The sequence below is a fragment of the Ziziphus jujuba genome, chromosome 2 (assembly GCF_031755915.1).
Source record: "Ziziphus jujuba cultivar Dongzao chromosome 2, ASM3175591v1".
NCBI lineage: Eukaryota > Viridiplantae > Streptophyta > Magnoliopsida > Rosales > Rhamnaceae > Ziziphus > Ziziphus jujuba.
The window spans coordinates 23,818,490-23,840,112 of NC_083380.1; the positions used below are offsets into that span (position 1 = coordinate 23,818,490).

General features: G+C 29.9%; 1 protein-coding gene across 1 annotated transcript; it reads right to left on the reverse strand.

Annotated features, from left to right (window-relative positions):
* Nucleotides 1–13,017: 13,017 nt before the first annotated feature.
* LOC107419096 (flavonoid 3'-monooxygenase) lies at nucleotides 13,018–17,055 on the reverse strand. The gene is made up of 3 exons (XM_016027829.4): nucleotides 16,526–17,055; nucleotides 15,131–15,583; nucleotides 13,018–13,846 (listed from the first exon to the last, which is right to left on the reverse strand). The coding sequence occupies exons 1-3, from the start codon at nucleotides 16,967–16,969 to the stop codon at nucleotides 13,196–13,198; spliced, it is 1,548 nt and encodes a 515-aa protein (XP_015883315.3). The 5' UTR covers nucleotides 16,970–17,055; the 3' UTR covers nucleotides 13,018–13,195.
* Between the last annotated feature and the right edge of the window lie 4,568 nt (nucleotides 17,056–21,623).

Here is a 21,623-nt window from a genome sequence, read left to right on the forward strand (position 1 = left end):
ATTAATCTGATCTATTTATAAACAGATCAATCTGATACGATCTATTTAACACAATTATTTTAATAGATCGTGTTAACCTGTTAATCTATTAATCTGAATATTGATCTGTTAACCTAAAAATTAATCTATTTATTGAAAATTAACTTATTAATAAAAAAAATTTACTTTTAAAAATTTATCTTTAAAAAATTAATAATAAAAAAATTATTTTTATAAAGTTTTTAAATTTGTAATATTTTTTACTTGTTAAATAATATATTTGGCTAAAATTATAATTTAAAATTAAATTTAAATGGATCATAGCGTATCAAATTCGAATTAAATGGATCAATCCGAAAATGACACGATTAATAATCGTGTTAAATAGGTTGATCCGATTATGATCCGAATCCATTTATGATAAACCCAAACCTATTTATTTCGTGTCGTTTTCGAGTCGTGTTGCCGTATCATGATCTTAATTGCCACCTCTAATCAGCACTAATAACCCATTTAACTTACATTCATCGCTATCACTTTGTATAAGATCACATTATTACTATGTCATTATATTTATTTATATACAGAGGTATAACATCAAAATGATAAATATAATAATATAAAATTCTCTCCACCATTTCTTTATTTTCTTCTATTCTATATTTTAGCTTATTTTTTTTATATTTTTGCTAAGTTTTAATTAATTTATAATATGATATCCAATATGAGTCTCTAGTAATTTTTGATTTTTCATTTAGGTAAAACTATCAAATTATTGATTTTGAGATAAGAATGTTAATTTGCTTATATAGATATATTCATTTTCTTTTTTCTTTTTTTTTATTTGCTTGAAAGGGGAGTTGTATTAACCAAAAGAAAGGCAAGCATACAAGCGAACACGCTACCAATGAATTAGGAGATAGTTATCATACCACTTTCATAGTCCATGATATCTACAAAATCTTTAGAAATAGAGAAAGGAGAAACAAAGCTAGTGTAAGCATTAGAGAGCCACCAACGCAAGACTAAATGTGTGAGTTTATTATTTTGTTTAGGAGCCCAAACAAAAAAAAGGGAATAAAAAAGGGGACATAAATCCAAGATCTTCTTAATGAATCATGCGGCATACCAGTGGCTAGAGGAACTTTTTGGGTTGTTGAGATTTTAGATAACAGCTTTGACATCACTTTTGCAACACAGGTTAAGGCAACCTTCCTCAAGAAGTGACTTTAACAACTTCAGGAATGTCATTTTTTCTTGGAGGACTTGGACTTTTAGAATTGTGCCATAATGATTCCTTACCACCACATCAAGACTCGCAAAACCTTTCCCAATGGACGCATCATAATTAATTTTAACAATTCCAATAGAGGGAGGGTACGATGAAGAGAAAGAAGCCAACGTAAAAGGAGGATGGCCATCAGAAAAGGACCTGGAAGCCATGAACTCACCAAACTTGTTGTACAATACCTTAATAGCTTCTTCAAGAATAAACATTTTCCCTTCAAAAAGTAGGTGATTTCTTAACTGCAAATGGTATGAAGCACCAATACCACAAAAAAAAAAAAAAAGAACCTTTTAACATCATCAGGAAGAACTGGAAACATCTCCATTGAATTAGATAGCCAGCCCAGGAAAGAATCCATATTAATTATTTGGTTATCATCCCATTTAATGCTGCAAGGAGAGGCCAGTAAAAGAGCTCTAGCAACAATACAACAAAAGAAAAGGAGAACTTCATCTTTAAGACAATCACATCCATGAGGGCAGTTGGGAATGTCCACCTCCCATTTTCGGTAAAGAAGAACAGAACACACCAGAAGATTATGAGAAGATAATCTCCATATAAAGAACTTGAGTCTTTCATAAATATTGCTAGTCTAAAGGAAACGCCAGCAATTCGACACCTTAGATATCACCGGATTCACAAAAACCAATAAACTAACTTGACATTGAACTTTATGGATGAGCTCCCAATCTATATAATTTTGTCCTTTGAAGAAGCATTCACCCATAACATCTTAAAAATATTGATAATTAAATCCCTGTTGAAAAGAGACTCCAAAAAAGGTATATTTGATAACATAAATGAATCCACCATTCCGCATTAAATGCTAATTGCATGGATTTGGGGTTGGCTAGAAATTAGAATTCTTTGGGATAGAAGGGTCCTCCCAAAAGTTTATGTTGTTTCCTTTGCCACCATTGAAGTGACTTCCCTCAGCAAGAATTGACTTGGTGTTAAGAATCCCTTTCTAGTGCCATGAGCTTGACTTATTCAAAACACAGCACATGAAAGTCAAAGAGGGAAAATATTTTGCCTTTAACGCTTTGACCTATAACAAATCATGATTGTTCACCATCGACCATCCTAATTTACAAAGCACGGCAAGGTTAGCATCTTTTAGTTTTTAGATTCCCAACCCACCTGAATATTTAGGCCTGCAAACTTTTTTCCAGAAGACTGAATTAAAAGTTCATCTTTGAAAAGCATTCCCTTTTTATAAGAATGCACGAGCCGGCTTGTCAATGTTCCTACACCACCCCTGAGGGACCTTGCAAGATGACATGGCATAAATAGGGATTGATGTGACAACAGATTTAACTGATTCACGTCTTGGGAAAGTAGATTAGCATTCTAACCTTAAAGACTAGCTTTCATGCACTTACAAAGCTCCTCATAAGCACTTAGTTTGCTTTTTCCAACTAATAAAGGTTTGCCCAGATACTTAGCATCCCTAGGCAACTCCTTAACATTAAGGATATTTTTCATTACAACTTTAAACCCTCTAGTCATATTCTTTGAGAAAAAACAACCATACTTCAAGTTATTCACCTGCCCAGTCCATTTATAATGTTGCTACAAGCATTTAGCCACTGCTTGGACATCTTCCTTGTTTGCTCTACAAAAAACCATAATGTCGTCTATGAAGAAAGCTGTGAGATAGGCGAGCAAGACCGTCCAATCTTGATCCCATGAATTTTACCCTTTATCTCCTGTTTATGGAACATTCTTGACAGCAATTCTGAAAATATGATAAACAAATAAAGGGAAATTGAATATCCTTAGCGAATACCTCTTCCATCTTAACATTCTCACAAATACTTCCATTTAGCAAAATCAAGACATTGTCAATCGAGTAACATTGACTTAACAGGCTAGCCACTTTAGCAGAAAAGCCAAACCGAATAAAAATTTCATTGAGCACTCCCCAATCAATGCGATTATAAGGTTTATGCATATCGATTTTAACTTTTATGAGACCATTAATGTTTTTCTTCTTCATTATGGTGAGGATTTCATTAACAAGAATGGAGTTCTCTCTAATCCATCTATTTGGGGTAAATGCTACTTGAATAGGGGAAACAAGCTTGGCCAGCAGAAGATGTATGTGAAGGGATAATATCTTGCAAATAACTTTGTATATAGTGTTGCAAAAGCTTATGGTGCAGATGTAATTAAAATGACAATTAAGTTTGGCCTTAGAATAAGCACAAGAATCTTTATGTTCAAAGCACCCGAGATAAGGCCACAGATAAAAGCATTTTGAACAACTCTCATCATATCTCTCCCCATGATGTTCTAATAACATTGGAAGAATGGGGTCGACATTCCTAGTTCAGGCAATTTGGTAGAACTCATCTTCTTAATAACTTCTAGAATCTCAAATTCTGAAGAGATTGTAGGGGTGGAATCATTTTCAAGTACTTGAAACTACGGGTTGGATAAGCTCTTCTAGAATAGGACAATACACCACACATTCATCTTTGAATAGATTAGAGAACTTATCAACAAAAAAAAACTTCCTAGAGCCTCTTTATTGTCCAACCACTCTTCTGAATCATTCTTAAGAACCATGATGAAGAACAGGGTTAACATTCCATCTAGTTCGGGTGCTCTGGTAGAACTCATCTTCTTAATAACCTCTAGAATCTTAACTTCTAAAGAGATTGCAAAGTTGAATTGTTTTCGGACACTTGAAACCATGGGTTGGATTAGCTATTCTAGAATAGGACAATACATCACATTCATCTTTGAATAGATTAGAGAACTTATCAACAAAAAAAATTTCCTAGAGCCTCTTTATTGTCCAACCACTCTTCTGAATCATTCTTAAGAGCCATGATGGAAAACCTTCTACGGTTGGCCAATGTAGACGTGTAGAAGAATTTAGAGTTTTTGTTTCGTACCTGCAACCAAAGCTCTCTAGACTTCTACCTCCATATGAGCCAGAGCCTATGTTGCCATTTTTCAAAGTTTTTTTGTAGGTTAAATTCACAAGAGATGTTAGAGTCCAAGGATTCTAAGCTTTATATGAATGAAATCTGATATTTGATATTCTTGATTTTGGCCTAACAGAATCCAAAACTTTTTATATTCCACACTTTCAAGGCTTTTGTTGTACATTGTAACTTAGCGAGCAAGGAAATTCTCTTCCACATCTATCAACCTCAAACGAAGCATCATTAATCACTATTTCGCATATAGGGTCCAAGCTTCAAGAAATCTAAATGGCATTGGGGCTTTGTTATGGTCCAAATTAAAATAAAGCAAAATGGGAGCATGATTAGACTGGGTGGCAGAGAGGTGAATAACACCAGCACACTCAAATAGAATCCTCCAATTAGAACTTGCTATCACTTTGTCCAATCTTTCTCTGATATTAAGTTGCACTCTTTCCTGTTACACCATGTAAAAGGGGTCTCAAAGGATTCCAAATCAAATGCTTCTATATCACGTATAAAATTTGTAAAGAAGAAATTAGATTTGGCAAGAATGCTTCTACCTCCCTACTTCTCTTCTTGTTCCATTAGATCATTAAAATCCCTAAAACAAGCCTAAATCCCTAACCCATTTGAAATAAGAGAGGTTAGACCACTTTCAAACTCATTTTGGAGAACATGCTCGATAGGGCTATAGCAACACTAAAGAATCCAAAACTTCCTCTAGTGAGATATGATTTTCACCTAATAACTGAGCTAGAATTAAAGATAATGTCCTAACTTAACTCATTCTTTCACTAAAAAGCCAGAACCCCATGCCCACTGATGGCTTCCACAACATGCATATAATCAAAATTTAGTGACCTCACTATTCCTTCCATTCTAATCAAATTTTTCTTGGCCTCGATAAGAAAAAGACCCAAGGGGGAAGATCTCTTGATAAGGCCACGGAGGCCAAGGCTATTAAGGGTCTTCCTAACCCTTGATAGTTCCAGGAAAGAAGTTTCATTGAGGTAGGGAAGGGGGGGGGGGGGGGGGAGCACACTAAAACTTGCCTCCTCAGTTGTTGAGATAATTGATGAAAATTCATCAATGAATGTACTTTAGCAATCCCCATGATTCCTCATTCTAGCTTGTTCTTTCAGTCTCATCTTAGGGGATTCAATGGCATGACTAAAAGAAGATAATTTTGACACCTTTGTTGGAATAGAGAGTTAAGCTTGACTAGAGAGTTCGAAAACATAGTTTGATGTAGACTAGGTTTTAGCCTTATTTGTAATTAGGTCCACCATTGATTCTCTTATGGATAAAGAAGAATTAATCTTTAATACTTTGTGCACCTTATTGGACCCGATTGACATGGTCTTTCGTTTGAAGCTCGTATTGCTTAGCTTTTTAACCCTTGGCCTTCTAAGCACTCTTTCTTTTTTCTTGGCTTGAAATTCTAGCCCAGAATCCTTTTTAACAAGAAAAGGATTTGAAAATTTGAAAAGCTTACTTTCTGTGCCTGTGTTAGTAAAAGATTGAGGTCTGTTCTTCAGTACACCTACCTCATCAATGTGTCATATGCTGGTTGGCTCATCATGATAAGGCACCTTTGAGGACGAGCCTTTCATGCCATCTTTGACTCGGTTTTGAGTCAACTTGTCTTTCTCCCCTGGCATAGCAACCTCCTTACTTGCATAAGGGGCTCCAGTAGTAGCTTCCTCTTCTCCATCTTTGACATCTGTGTTGACTTCACTTGAAAATGTGTCGAAAAATTCTTTTCTTAGAATTTCAACTCTCCTTGGGTAACTTCTTTCACTAACCATTGTAAAGGCATCCGCCTTTGCCCTTATCCATGGATCGTAGAGATCCTCACTTGTAACTTGGTTAAGAGAGAACAATTACTTGCAAGAAGTTTTTCCATATCCTATGACACAATTGCAGCAGAACTCTCAAGCCTTTCATAGTAATGCTGGATCCATGCTCCTTCTCGAATCTCTAAAGAACCCTCATAGGATTGGGTCTTTTCATGTCAACTTCCACCTAACTTGATTCCTATAATATTTATTCTTGACGAAGATTCACAATGCAAAACTTCTTTAAAAAGCTTTTTGATTTCCAAAGCATTGTCTCTTGTCATAAATTGTAAAGGAAGCCCATGAATTTGCACTCAGAACATTGAATAGCTGAAATATATGTCATGCACTGCCACTTCAGGTCCCTATTCTCTGACAAAGAAGATGAGAGCTCTTAATAGACCATGGTTTCTCATCCAAATCCAGTTCCTATCAGCTGTCGATTTGAATAAAAAAAAATCGATTCTAATAGCTCCATTCTAATAAGATCTTGGGTGAACTAAACATCTTTAATGATTATCTAGACTATATTTCTGTTGATGATTTTGTCAGAGATAATTTTCCTAGCTAAGTAACACTGTAAAAGTTGTCTTACATTTGACTCATCAACCACCAATTGTAATTCTGGGACACTGGATTCCCTAGTATAGACACGATCTTTAATGGGGTATTTCTGATAAGCCTAAAAAAACTCAACATCAACCAAGAGAATGAAATCACCACATAAATTGGATGTGGATGGGCACACAATGATACCTTGAAATTTGATTCTTTAATCAACAGCTTACTTCACTTCAGGTTGATAAATCCTTTTATTTGGTCTTAAATAATATGGAAATAAAGGCAAGAATGATAGGAATTGAATTATTTTTGTTTCTTTGTTTAATGGGAGTAGGAGCTGGTGGTGTAGACAAAGAGTTTGACATTGTCATCATCATCGACATCGAAGGAAAAAAAGAGAGCCTCTTTAGTCTATGTTAGGCAAGAATGATATTTATTGGTCATGTTTTTCAAATATATTCATCATGCTCTGTATCTTTACTATCATGCTTATTAATATATGTATATACTGGATTTTAATTTTTGCCAAATGTATTATGGAAGATCATATGTGAAATATATATACATATATATTTGGTATATATTTCTTGTTGAGGTTTTATGCTATAGGCCAATGTAAATAAATTATCGAATTTTTTTTCTTTCCCTTGGTTATTTTTGGTATTGGAACCAACACAAATTCTTGTTTATTATGTTATCTTATATGAGATATCTTTTATTTTTCCAATCTATTGCTTATTTCAATTTGCTGCAAAATATATTTGATATTTATACAAATACACCTTGTTTTGTACCTTTTTAGCACTTATTTATCAATATAGAAATATTCAAGTATAAATTATCATAATAAAAGCATTTGCTTTTGTGATGCTAAGCGAATAGCCATCAAATGTTAAATGTACACAATATTATTCAATACATTTCTGTTCTAAATATTTTATGTTTTATATAAATATTGTTGATGATACATAATTTTATTTGAGACTATATTATTTGATGTTACAATATGATGCGATTGAATGCAAATACTTGATCCTGAAGGTCAAAATATTAAAAATGAATATGTCCAAAGATAGTCTTGGAAACTTGATTGAAATAGATAGATTTCTTTCTTAAATTTATTTTTATTGCTATTTAATATTGATAATAATGAATTATTATGTTGAAATTTACCAAGCTCAATTGATTATAATATTGTCATCCCTGAAGAATTGGATAAATTTAATTGGAAGAATTATTTTTTTTTATCTATGAGTTTTGATAACATATTATGGAATTAAAGCTTTTCAAAGCTTAAGTTTATTGTCAATATGGACAATTTAGTAAACCGCTTATGGATCTTTGGTATATATGATAAAACATGGTCACCCAATTATAGTGAAATGAAAGCATCCTTGAAGGATATTTCAATAATATATTGTTATTCCTAAAGTGAATGTGTATTATTAGCATCCCCAAAATGGATGTTACTTTTAGACATGGTCATTTGATACATAATAATTATGGACATATATATTTTCATTAATTATAACTATGAGGAAGGAAGATTTTACCATTAGAAGTTGAAATAAAATGATGATTTAAAAGAAAAAACTTTACATTATTTCCATTGGATAAATATATATCTACTATTGAAATTGGAATGCAAAGTTATTAATTTTGTACTTATTGTATATTTAGATATTTTATTTTCATGTATAAAGTCTTGGGAAATAAAAATGATTAATTTATCGGCATAATCAAATGAACATGTGGTTACTTTTAAATTCATATGATTGATCATGAAGATCATAATATTGCTGAATGAAAAAGTCCACAAATGATCCTAAATATCTAAATAAGACAACAAAAATATCTTATTAATTTAATTTTGTATTTTTATTATTTTAGAATTTCTATAAGAGCAAATATATGTGGTTAAAAATTTAAATGGATTCAAAAGAGCCATATGCATAACAATATATATACCACAAATTGGAATTAATCAACATGTGATCATTGATTCAGAAGCATGTCTTTGAATTATGCTAGAAGCATATATATTTAACAGTTGACAATTTGATGATTTATTAAAGAATATAGTTGATTATTATATAGCACACTTGAAATGTGAATAACCAAAAATTTAAAAGTTTGAATTTAAAGGAAGTTGATTTACAAATGCCAAAGGAGATGTATATCTAATAATTTATAGAATATCCTGAAAAACTTTAAAAGTGGGATATGTAGAGAAATATTCTAAAAGAAATTCTCCCAAAAAGAATAGTTAAGAATTTTGAGATTATAACTTTTGGTAATTTATTTAAAGTAACTACATAAAATTACTAGAAATGATTATATAATCTCTATACTATATTATTGATATTATCTAGACATAATTGGCAAATTAAGAAGTAAAAATTATTGTATGATTGTATGAAATTAATGGTTGAGTATGTTCATATAGATTAAACATTTTTTATGGTACAAAATCTCCTAAGAGATTTGAAAGGAATTATGAAGAAATATACTAAAATATTCTAAATGCAATTATATTTCAATATTTTATAAGATTAATAGTTTCTAAAATATTTGAATTTCATTTATGGTCATATGACATTGTGAAATATTACATATTGAATTTTGAAATTTGATAATCCCTGAAGTATTGCGATATTGCATGAAGCAAAACCTCAAAGTATATACTTATTCGAATAAAGCACTATATAAATTAAACAAACGAATCATCTCAATGAGTACTCTAAGAATGATATGATATGATATGCCAACAAATCAATTTGCCTAAGTGTATTTTTTGTTATTGCTATGCTTGTAGTATATTAAAACTCTTAAAAAGTTAAATTAGATTAGTTTTCCCATTTGGGGGGGGGGGGGGGAAGTTGAAATTGGAATACTGATGTAAAATTTTAAAATATATTATATTATCTCATTTGGTAGTGAGAAATACTATTAATTGTAAATATTCCAATATGAATAGAAAAGAACTCCGTGGGACCCCTCTCCTTCTAGGGCACCTAGATAGTGAAAGGTTATCCCTTTGCAACGCTGGAAGCTAAGCAAAGTAACGAAGCCAGCTGACTACGCTCGAGCAGAGCTCAGACCCGGAGGTGGTGGCTGAACTTGCCCTTGGAGGACAATTTAATATTAAAATTGCAAATGAGATTTTATAAAGCACACCTAAAGAGTGTTAAAGTTTATGGTGTAAAAGGCAGAGTTTCTTAAAAGGAAAACTCATATACATGATATTTTTAATATACAAGTTTATGACAATATTGCATGAATTTTATGATAATTGCATTGCTCATATTCTAAGAGATTATATTAAATATTAATTTGGAATGTGTCAACTCAAAGATTGTATATGGTTTTATAATTATGTTAATATTATAGGAGTATGCACATAAAAAATATAAATATTGTACTCTTTTTTGTCACCAAGGTTTTGTCCCATTGAATTTTCTTTATAAGGTTTTAAGAAGGCAGTGCAGTGAATATTTTATCATGAATATGAATCATTAATGGTATATTAGTTTATATATGTATAAATTGTACTCTTTTTCTTTCGATAAAGTTTTTTCCCACTGGGTTCACCTTGCAAAATTTAACAAAGTAATTTAGTATCTAAACATACTACAAGTGTTATATTAAGGTGGGATACACATTAATTATACTATTTTACCTTTATCAAGGTTTTGTCCCAGAGTGGCAATTAAGCATTCACACGCACCAGAAGTGCTACAATCAAGGGGAGAAATGTATTATCTGTACTTTTTTTCTTTTGTCGAGATTTTGTTCCATATGATTTTCCTGACAAGGTTTTAATGAGGCAAGTAAGCATTTACATGCACCAAAATATATTGTCTGTACTCTTTTTCCTTTACTATGGTTTTATTCTATTGGATTTTTCAAGCAAGGTTTTAATGAAGTATATTCCATGTGTGATGGTCATTTATGGGGGAATGTTATAAATGCAAATGCTTATCAATACAATACATATGAAACTTTTATAGTCATTCCTATATATATGACATAATTCCTTGTAACCTATGTAACTTATATTCTATAATTGATGTCTATCATTATTACTTTGTAACTTATCTCATTGTATTTGACTATGTGTAAAGGCATAAAATCAAAGGAATGATGAATACAATAATACAAATTCTATCCATCATTTCTTTTCTCTTTTTTATTCTATATTTTATCTTATGTTTTTTATATTCTTTCCAAGTTTAATTTAATTTGTAACAATTATTATTACTTTTTATATAATAAATTATTTTGTGCAATAGCATAAAAAAATTACTTTATCTGATAAAAATGATGTGTTATTATTTTGGTGGTTGATGAAAATACATAATTTAAATATGAAGAGTGAACCTTTCGAAAATTAAACGTAATTAAATCTAAATCTGTAAAATAAGATAACATCATTTGATAAATTATTTTTGTGAACTTTTTGGCATTATTGTATATATCATGTCCTGTATTAATTTTGATATTAAATACTTTTTATTTTTTCTAAAAATACTCTTAAGTGAAAGATAATCTCATTAATGGTCAATAAAATATTAATGAGGACATATTATTTTATCGTTTCTAGCACCATTATCTCTATAATTTCCATGCTTTTGCACTTTATCTCCACTGCATAATATAAAATAAATACCAGTTAAAAAATCTACACTATTTACAAACTTTAAAAAATGTTGATGCTATTCATTACTATAAAAGAACACAGTGCAAAAGCGTAGAAATTACATAAGCATTTATGCTATAAACACATGGGGTAACGATGTGTTAGCCGCTCAACTGTACTAGTTTTTGCTTTATCCCGGCCAAACTACAAAACCCCTCATATTGCCTTTGGATTATTGTTTTTCTGTTAGTATAGTCCAATTATGCAATATTTTTGAATGAGTTTAGTAAAATTAGTCATAAATGCTGTCCAAGAGTAAATAAAATGAAATAAAATATAGTTTTAAACAAAGTTACATAAATTGTGTATGTTTAATTTCATTAAATTCATGTGTACAAAATGCATATTTCGATTTAACTAACAAAAAAATAATAATTTAAACGACACTTTGGGAATATTAGTAAGCTTGGCCTAACCATAAAACTATTAAGAATATAGGAAGTTATTTTTAGTTTTAATTATATAATTTTATCTAATAAATTTGAAAAAATTAGCCATAAAACCAAAATATTAACAAGTCATATTCTTCTTCAAAAAAAAGAAAGTAATATGCGATAAATATATATATATATATATATAAAGATTTAAATTTAAAAATTTGAACATGGATAGATTATTTAGGTCTAATTCTTCTACTAGTTCTAGATTAAGTACTAGCTCTAGGTCATCACTTAATGAAAATCAAATACCAGACATAATCAATGAAGAACATAAAAAATTTATTAACCATAAAACTGTCATACCGGTTCCTCCAATCAATAAAATCTGCCACCCAATCAACAAAACTACATCATTTAAACCACATTGGAAACAATTAAATCAAGAAATGATGTCTGATAAAAATCATGATAAATTAATCAAATATAGACAATCACACACTAGAGAACAAAAAGAAGAAATAAATATATAAGTAAACTAAACTATCAAAGAAATAAAAATTTTGAGGTGCAAAGGAAAATTTTTTTAGATTTTAGGGCAAAGTGTAAAATGTGTATCATAATTTTTGGTGATATAATATTGATCCCTTCAATAATGTTACTAATAGATGTTAAATTGACATAATTTTATTTTAAAATTTGTATTATTTAATATCTTGTCCATACACTTCGTTTGAGGTTTATTTTTTTTTTATATTTCTTTTTTAATAATGCTACAAATACTAATTTTGTTTATCAATTTATTTATCAAATGAAATATTAATAATATTAAGTGAAAATTAATAAATGAATAATTAATATCAAATATAAACCAAGAAAATATTACCACATTGTCACATATTTTAGTAAAGAAAATTGATTATCAAATTGGTGCCACCAATTTTTTATTATTATTAAAATTGATACTATGTCACATAATTACACATAGTTTAGGATGGGCTGATGGACATGCTAATTATGTTCTTATCTTGTATGTAGCGTTAATACGTTGCTTATACAACAAATAATAGAATCGGGAACACTATTTTATAAGCTCGCGGATATCTTATCTTGCGTTAGAGGTCAAGTTAAGCAATCCCATTTTTTTTTTTTTCTTTTTTTTTTTTCCTCTTTTTTTTTTTTTTTTTTTTTTTTGTTTTTGTTTTTTGGTTTCCCCTTAAAAGGTTCACAAATTGATATTTATGAATACAACCTAAGCATACCTGAAATCCTCCTCCCCCAGTTATAATGTTGAATGTTGACCATATATATATATATATATATCACAAATTGGAAATTAAAAATGAAAATATATAAGATTTATTTGAATACTTATATGGTTTAAACATAACTGTATCAACAAAATATGCGGCAGTCTTATGAAAATGCAAAATATTGGTGAGCTTAGCAATATAGCAAATCGTTTACAAGTAAACCATACAGGCGACAAAGCCCAATATTCAATCAGACTTATTCTATGACGAGGAGGCCCTATAAACATGCTCAGCTAGCCTGGGTCGTTGGTGGACCATCAAAGGAGCAGCCCGTTGTAAAGTGAGCCCAAATGCTTCATCCATATTCAATTTCTCTGGCAACAGCCCATCTGCCAGTTCCCAATCGAATGCATGGACTAGGCTTGCAGTTAGAAGCTGGACCATGCGAAGGCCCAAACTCATTCCAGCACAAATTCTCCTCCCAGCGCCGAAGGGTATGACTTCGAAATCATTCCCCCGAACATCGACATTGGGCTTTGCACCACCTGGTAAGAAACGTTCTGGCTTGAACTCTAGTGGGTCAGTCCATTGGTCGGGATCACGTGCTATGGCCCAGACATTGACTAAAAGAGTGGCACCCTTGGGGATGTGATAGCCATTGATCTCGCAACTGTCGGTGGCCATTCGAGGCAGAGAAAGGGGAGTTGATGGGTGGAGCCGAAAGTTTTCCTTCACCACTGCCTGAAGGTAGGTGAGCTTGGGCAAGTCTAACTCATTTACGAGTCTATCTCGGCCTACGACTGTGTCGAGCTCTTGTTGGACTTGGCCCAAGATTCTAGGATGTCGAATGAGTTCCGCAATAGCCCATTCTACGGTGCTTGATGACGTGTCAGTGCCCGCAGTAAACATGTTCTAAAACCATAAGATAAAAATTCTATTTAGTAAAATTTTTGCATATAATTTCATTTTATCAAATAACAAATTGAATTACTACTTAAAACAATAACTTCAATGTTGTATAATGTTTCCTGTGTAAATATTACGTGCTTTTAATAATTAATACTACCATATTAAATCCTAATGGCTGTTTCCTCACATAATAATTCTGGATCGAAGTCTCCTATTCTCCTAGTAAACTATATATAACTCTTTTAATAACATATTATGACATGTCAGAAGTTCGTTGGCAGTACCAACCTGTCAATACCACGTGTTAATCACCGAATACTTTTCAAAACCCAAATCCTAGAACACTGACACAAGCCTACGAAGTGGGTCTCACAAGAAAGAAAACACCACACGCAGCTACCTCAATAATTGTAGAGTGGAAAAAGTACACAGCGACCGACAAAGAAAAGCTCACAAACGACAAGTGACTAGATTGGTGAGTTATTTTCATTCACATGCATGATTCTTGTTTTTTGGTGTTTTTTGTTTTTTTGGCTCTCTCTGAGAGTTCGAACCAGCTTACATATTTGGATTTCAGAGCACCACGCGGCCTCTTCACATGATGACCATGGAAATGAAATTTAGTACTTTCTTCATTACACAGAAGATAAGATAAAATAGGTAAAGACTTTAACCTTTAATATTTACTAGAGAAATACTTTATTTTTTATTTTTTATTTTTATGAAACTAGAGAAATACTTTTTCCATGGTTTCTCCATGATACTACTGTTATTTATAAAGTAGAGTGAAACAGAAGGATAAAATTAAAAAAAAAATAATATCTGACACAAACTTGCTTGCTATATATATATAGATATGGTCGAAGAGAAAGTTCCCTACTCCTAGGTATATATATTTTTAATAGTTTTTATTATTGGACCAAATCTATATACATGTATACTGTATACATAAACCTTAAATGAATTGATCAATTATATATATCTTAATTTTTTTTACCATTTTAAAATTTGAAAAATTCTATATGGATAACTAATTATAGCATATAATCTAGACTTTTAACTTAAAAACTAATTATTGCATATAATTTAGACTTTTAGCTTTGTTATTCCTGAAAGAGGACGTGGCCTCTATTAAACAGAAAACAATTACTACTGCACGTACGAATGCACAGTTTTTTTTTTTTTTTTTGTCTTTTTCCAAACAAAATAATTAAATATATTAACAATCAAAATCAATTTTTAATTGTAAAGAGGAAAAAAAATAAAAAAGAAAAAAGAAAGACGTACCAAAAGCAGAGCTTTAATCTCAGTGTCTGTGAGCTTCCCACCCTCACCGTCGGCATCATCTTTAAGCGAAATCAACGTACTCAACATATCCGTATGCTTTGATGTCGTCCCAGCACCGTTGATCTTATGCTCCTCAAGTATGGTCGTTAAGAACGCGTCGAATCTCTTATGGAGCTTCTTCATCTTAGCTTGAACCCCCTGTAAATCCAGCCACTCTAAGGCTGGGATAAAGTCACCGATGTTGAACACTCCAGCTAACACCATCACCTCCACCACCATTGATTTAAACTCATCGGCCTTCGGATCGCTGCCACCGCTTCCGTCACCGAATACCCGCCGACCAAGCATCACCCTCCCTAAAGCGTTGACCGTGCATATGTTTAGCAGTTGTGCTAAATTCACTGCTTTTGAACCCGCGTTTGCCACTGCCCGAATCAAAATCGCTACTTCTTCCTGCGTATTAAGAATACTTACTAATCATGCTATAGCTTAAGAATATTGGCAATTTGCCTCAGGTGGCGGAAACGGAACAGGGCAAAACAAATCTGCCCCCGTGTCAAGGTCGGGGTCGTGGACTGAGAAATATATATTTTTATAATTTATTATATATTTTTGTTTGTTTGGAAAATGATATAAAAGTATTAAACTTAAGTTTTAACTAGATTCTTTAAAAAAAATAAAATAAAATAAAATAAAAAATAATCAAACCGGGAAACAGAGCATGGAATAAAAATCCTGATCGAATATGAGGAACCCCCACCCCACCCCAACTCTCTAATATATAAGAAACGGTACAGGAACTGGGATGGAAAATTTCTATTGGGTAGAAATTGGGGGAAGCCAGTTCGGCTCCGACTCGCTTGTTGCCATCCTTATTTTATTATTTTTTTGAAAATTATTTATTTTCTTAAAAAGTATAATCCTTAATGGGCATCATTAATTGGGAATCATTATATACATATTATATATGCCTATAATTATTTTTTATAGGCTCATACATATTTAGATATATTTCTTAAAAAAAAAAAAATTAAACATGTTCTTTTCTATTAATTTAATAAAAGATACGTACTATATTGTTTATCAAAAAGTAATTCTTATCTTTATATATGACAAATTCTAAGTTTAAAGAAAATCACTAAATATATATAAGAGTAATCTTGCTGTTTTTAGTAACAGAGTAAAGAGAGATTTAAAAACCAGAACAACTTATTTTATCTCTAAAAAAGTTCCTTATTTTTTTTCTCTCTTTTTTGTTAATCCAATTAATGCGGTGCGCATTAACAAAGTAAAAACGCCTAAAGTCAATCTCCAAATCCAAAACGTTATTACAGGGAAAAAAAAAAAAAGAAAAAAAGAAAAAAAAAATTGGCCTTAAAATCTCTTGTAACTAACCTGTCGGACATGTCTGAAATCGTCAAGTGCTTTGGCGGAGAACAGGTGTACGGAGCTGATCTTCCGCAACATCCGCCACCTGGGACCGTATGGTGCAAAAACAAGGTCCTGATAGTTATAAGCAATGTACTTAGCCCCGGCGTTGGGAGGTCGGCTTGCGAAATTCGCATCGTTCTTCAAGAACTGTTCCGCAACGGAGGCCGAAGCGGCCACGACGACGTCGACGAACCCGAAACGGAGGTGCAAGAGGGGGCCATATTTACGAGCCAAGTCCGCAATGGAATGGTGAGGGAAAGGACCTAAGTGTGGCAAGTTTCCGATGATCGGCCAAGGTCTCGGACCCGGCGGGAGAGGTAGAGAACTCCTTTGTCGGAACGAGTTGATGAGATAATATACCAAGATGGCGAAGAGAATGGTGAAGAATATGAGAGATAAGGAAAGCATGGTTTTGTTGCGGAGTGTTCTTTTTCGTTTTGGTTTTTGTTTTTTTTGGGTTTGGGTGAGCGATGGAGAGAGTGGAAAATGGAGTTTAAATAGATTTTAAAAAATAAAAGGAAGATATTAACGGATGTTTGGTTGAAACGTGGAACTTTGTGAGGTGAAGCTGAGTGGTAGGTAGGCTGAAGGGTGGAAGTAAGATCACATAATACATGTTTGAATGTTTGATATAATAGATATATATATATATATATATGTATATATGTTTTTTATTTAGATTATGACAAGCATTTTTTTCTTAACTGTCTAATGTATTTTTACTGGGGTAAATATTATTATAATATTTTTTAATTTGCTTTCAGCACGAACTATATTTTTATTATGAAAAATATTATTATAATTTTTTTTTATATTATATTGTTGCTTCAATATAACATTATTGTTTAGAACTCACGCAATAAATTAAAGTTTGACCATCTATCCTTTCTTAGGCGTCTTTTTATTTTTTATTTTTTTTATTTCTAAGAATTTTGAAAATAAATAGACAAACACACACACAAATAATATACATATTTCTTCAAAAATTGTCAATTTTTTAAAATAGTGGTGCTAAAATTTCTCTTTTTCAATTTATCTAAAAGAGCAAAAAATAAGTTATACGTAACAGCTATAATTGTAAAAAAAAGAAAAACAAAAATTAATTATGAGTTTGGTCATATTATTTTTATCCATTTATTTTTATTATTTTTTAATCTTAAAAATGTGTAAAAGAATTTCATTAAATAAAGGATAAATAGATTAAATTTAAACTTTATTATCAAAAATTTTTAAAAATAATATTATATTAAAAGGAAAACGAAATGTGAGAAGGTGATACTGATATTATATATTTCCACGTCTTTGTACATTTTTCGTCGATTTATTTTTTCTTTACTCGTATTTATTATGTTAACAAACTGACAATATTAGATCTTGGCTACTCAGTCTTTTGTTTTTTCTTTTTTGTTTTATTTATTTATTTATTTATTTTTGGTTCTTTTGGAAGATCAAAGACAATTTTCGAATAAAAAAGAGTTCAAGGGAAAAAAAAAAGAAAAAAAAAAGACAATTTCAACTAATAATATTTAATATTACTAACCTGTGTTCGGTGTTAAACAAATAATATGGTTCATTTATAGAAAATATATTCTGACCAAGAAGACATATATATACATATACAAAATGCTATGAGGAAAATATAATAATTTGAAGGTATTCAATTTAAATTTTTAAAAAATTTATATAAATTCAATGGTTTCAATTTAAATTTTAATAAATTTTATAAAAATCTATTAAAATACAAATGTATTCAATTAGAACCTAAATCATAAAATCATCAGCTATACATAAAATTGATGTTCTTTTGGGAAGTTTTATGATAAAAATCACTTTTCAAATAAGGGCCAAAATTTGAATTTTCCTTATTTTCAATATCAAGTGTACATGTGTTTGTGTGTGTGTTTAAATTGATGTCTTGTTAGATATTTTTATTAAATTATTATTGATATCAAAATTGATCTGGGAAAGGCTACTTCTCAGACATCGATCGGAGTTTGTATTTCTCCCATTTTCAAAATCAAATATATATATATATATATATTAATATATATATTCTTGAGCGATACAGCCTAATATATGTTGGGTGGCAATATACCTACCCTTTTAAGGATAATTGTGTAATTTAATTTTAAAACGCCTATCATTTGAAGAGTGGACGTCTTGTCTCCTAATTCTTGGCTCATCACTCGCAAAAATAAAATTGTCCATATATATAGAACTGATTTAATATAAATTTATTATTTAATTACTGATGACTATAAAAATTTATACTATTAGAAAGAGAATATATTATGTATACTAAGCTAGGTCAACATCTTTTTTTTTTTTTTCCTTATTTTATAGTAATTCTCTTGAAGACGTTGCCATTATTGTTCTCTAGCTATCCTAAAAGTTAATATCAATAAAAATAGAAAAATTATTCTAAAAGTTATTTTTCCGGAAAAAATAAAATTTTTTTTTATATGTATAATATATAGCTTCTCTTTTTATTTTCCTTTTATGAATTTTCCAAGAATATTAATATATTCTCAACCTCGGTCTTAACCACATCCTCGACCTACCCCCCCCCCCAAAAAAAAAATAATAATAATAATAAAAAATTAAAATAAAAATCCTCGACCTTAATCTTTGTTTGTCTTATACACTATATGGTGCAAAAGTAGCTTGGTACTAGTGACAGTGAAGACTTGGCCGTTGTCTGATGATGTAACGGAACCTACCACCAATATAAGCCAAACATTATATAATTTTCAAAGTAATTATTAACGGTGTAGAGCTAGCTTCTAGAGTTGTTGTGGCACAACGTTGCATTAGTTAGCTTTGATATAACTTTGTGAGTGATCTTTTTATATAATTTATATATTCAGATTAACGATATCATATCAAATTTATATTTATATTATTCAATAAAATTTAATAAATTAATATATTTTAATAGATAAAATATAATAATATATAATAAATCTATTAAATTTATTAAAAATAATATTTTTATAATTTTGCTAGCTTATAATATTAAAGATACTTATTTTTATTATATATACATGTTTTGATTTTTTTTTAATTTAATTTTTTAAAAAAAATATAAACACAAACAAGACTATTTGCAATATTTAAAAAATAAAAATTATTTTATTATTTAAAATCTAAGTACAATTTCTATATATTTTTAACTTGTCAACAAGTTGAAGTATATTTTACATGATAATTTAACAAATGAGTTCAAATTTATCAATTTTTACAAAAAAAATTAATAGATTGTATTCGAACTGATTAATTTTAACATTGAACACAATATGACATGATACAAATATGATTTAACTTGACATATTGCCGGGTCTAATAACAATGTCAAAAGGAAGAATCTTAATTTTTCAATTTTTTTATTTTCAATTTTTTTTTATAAAAAAAAATTAACATATATCTTTAATTATTCATTATCTAGCCTATATAATTTGATATAGGTTAAATACTAATTATATATATATATATATATAATAAAGTTAATTCTTTACACTAATGCCCCATTTGATAAATAGTAAACTTAGTGGAAATTTAATTTTTTTTAAAATGACAGCTTTTCTTTTCAGATAATTATTTAAAGATTCGTCGTAGAGCTTCTATAGTTTAATAAAAGATAATTAGTTCTACTACATGATGATGAAAAATTATTAGTGCCATTTTATCATAGTAATTTCAAAACTAAAATGCTATTAATTTGACTAAATGTCTAAAAAAATTATTTATTAACTATATATATCTTTTAAATATTTATTATTTTATAATACATTAAATGCAAAAAAAATTTAATTATACTCTTTCAGTTTCGTCATTATTTGACTTACATTTTATTCTTTTGAAAAATCAACTTTTATCTTCTTTTAATTTTTTAAAATTACCCAAAAAAACCAATCTACTAGTTTTTATCAATTAACTTTAACAGTTAAATGTTAAAATTATATTTTTGAAATATTATTTAATTATAAAATATTATTTTTAATTTTATTTTAACCTTTAACTATTAAAATTAATTGATAAAACCTAGTAAAAATGATAAATGGACCTCTTTTGATATATATAAAAGATTGAAGGACGGTTAATAATGAAATATGCCCTATTAAATAACCCATTGGGTTTGCATGCCCACCATAGCTCTATATATATACACATGTTTTTTCTCTTATTTGAGAAATTTGTCCAGAATTTATTCTAATATCAATAAAAAGCACTTTCCATTGTTCTATTACCAGCAATAGAATGAATCCTAGATATTTTTTTTTCCATAGAATTTTCCAAAAAAAAAAAAAAAAATTATTTATACTCAAATGTTAAATTCAAATAATGCGAGTTTTTTCTTTTCCCCTTAAAGTCATAAAGTGAAACTAAAAACAAAAGTAACAAATACTTCTAAAATAATGATTAATTTGATGAAAATTTTTTTCCTACAAGGACAATGAGTGGCAGACATTATTTCATCGGACAATAATTTTAAAAAGGTAAAAAGAGGTTGATTAGAAATTAACGCTATTATAGCAGTATTGTTGGACAAATTAATTATCAGCTTGGCTACGATACTGGAGTTTAATTCAACAAAGTAGAGGTTTCCACTTTTTGCAATATTATAACTTTTCTAGATATGGGAGTACTTTTCTTCTTCAAAATCAGCGATTTACATACGTAATGTAGAAACTTTGTTCAATATATATATATGGTTTTTCACATATGGGGAATATCATAAGTTTGAAAAATTTTCTTAATGAATGTGGGCGTAATATATAGATACGTGAACGTAATAGTTTTCTTGATAAATTAGAAATGAAATATTTCAACACCAAATTTTAAATTCAAAATCTTGAAGTTATTATCAGCTATCGTTACTAATGGTGTTGTTTTAGAGGAACTACCTATATGTAATACTATGTACATGTGAATGTCTAGTTACTAATGGTGTTGTTTTAGAGGAACTACCTATATGTAATACTATGTACATGTGAATGTCTAGTCTCTGTATATATATTTATATATATATATATATATATATATATAAATTCTATGATGAGGA

What these genes read in the sequence shown, in the direction of transcription:
- LOC107419096 (XM_016027829.4), bottom strand. Translation starts at nt 16,969, where the DNA reads ATGCTTTCCTTATCTCTCATATTCTTCACCATTCTCTTCGCCATCTTG. An exon ending in ATTTCAGACATGTCCGACAG is followed by an intron (nt 15,584 to 16,525) that starts GTTAGTTACAAG and finishes CTTAATACGCAG; the next exon opens with GAAGAAGTAGCGATTTTGAT. An exon ending in AGATTAAAGCTCTGCTTTTG is followed by an intron (nt 13,847 to 15,130) that starts GTACGTCTTTCT and finishes TTATGGTTTTAG; the next exon opens with AACATGTTTACTGCGGGCAC.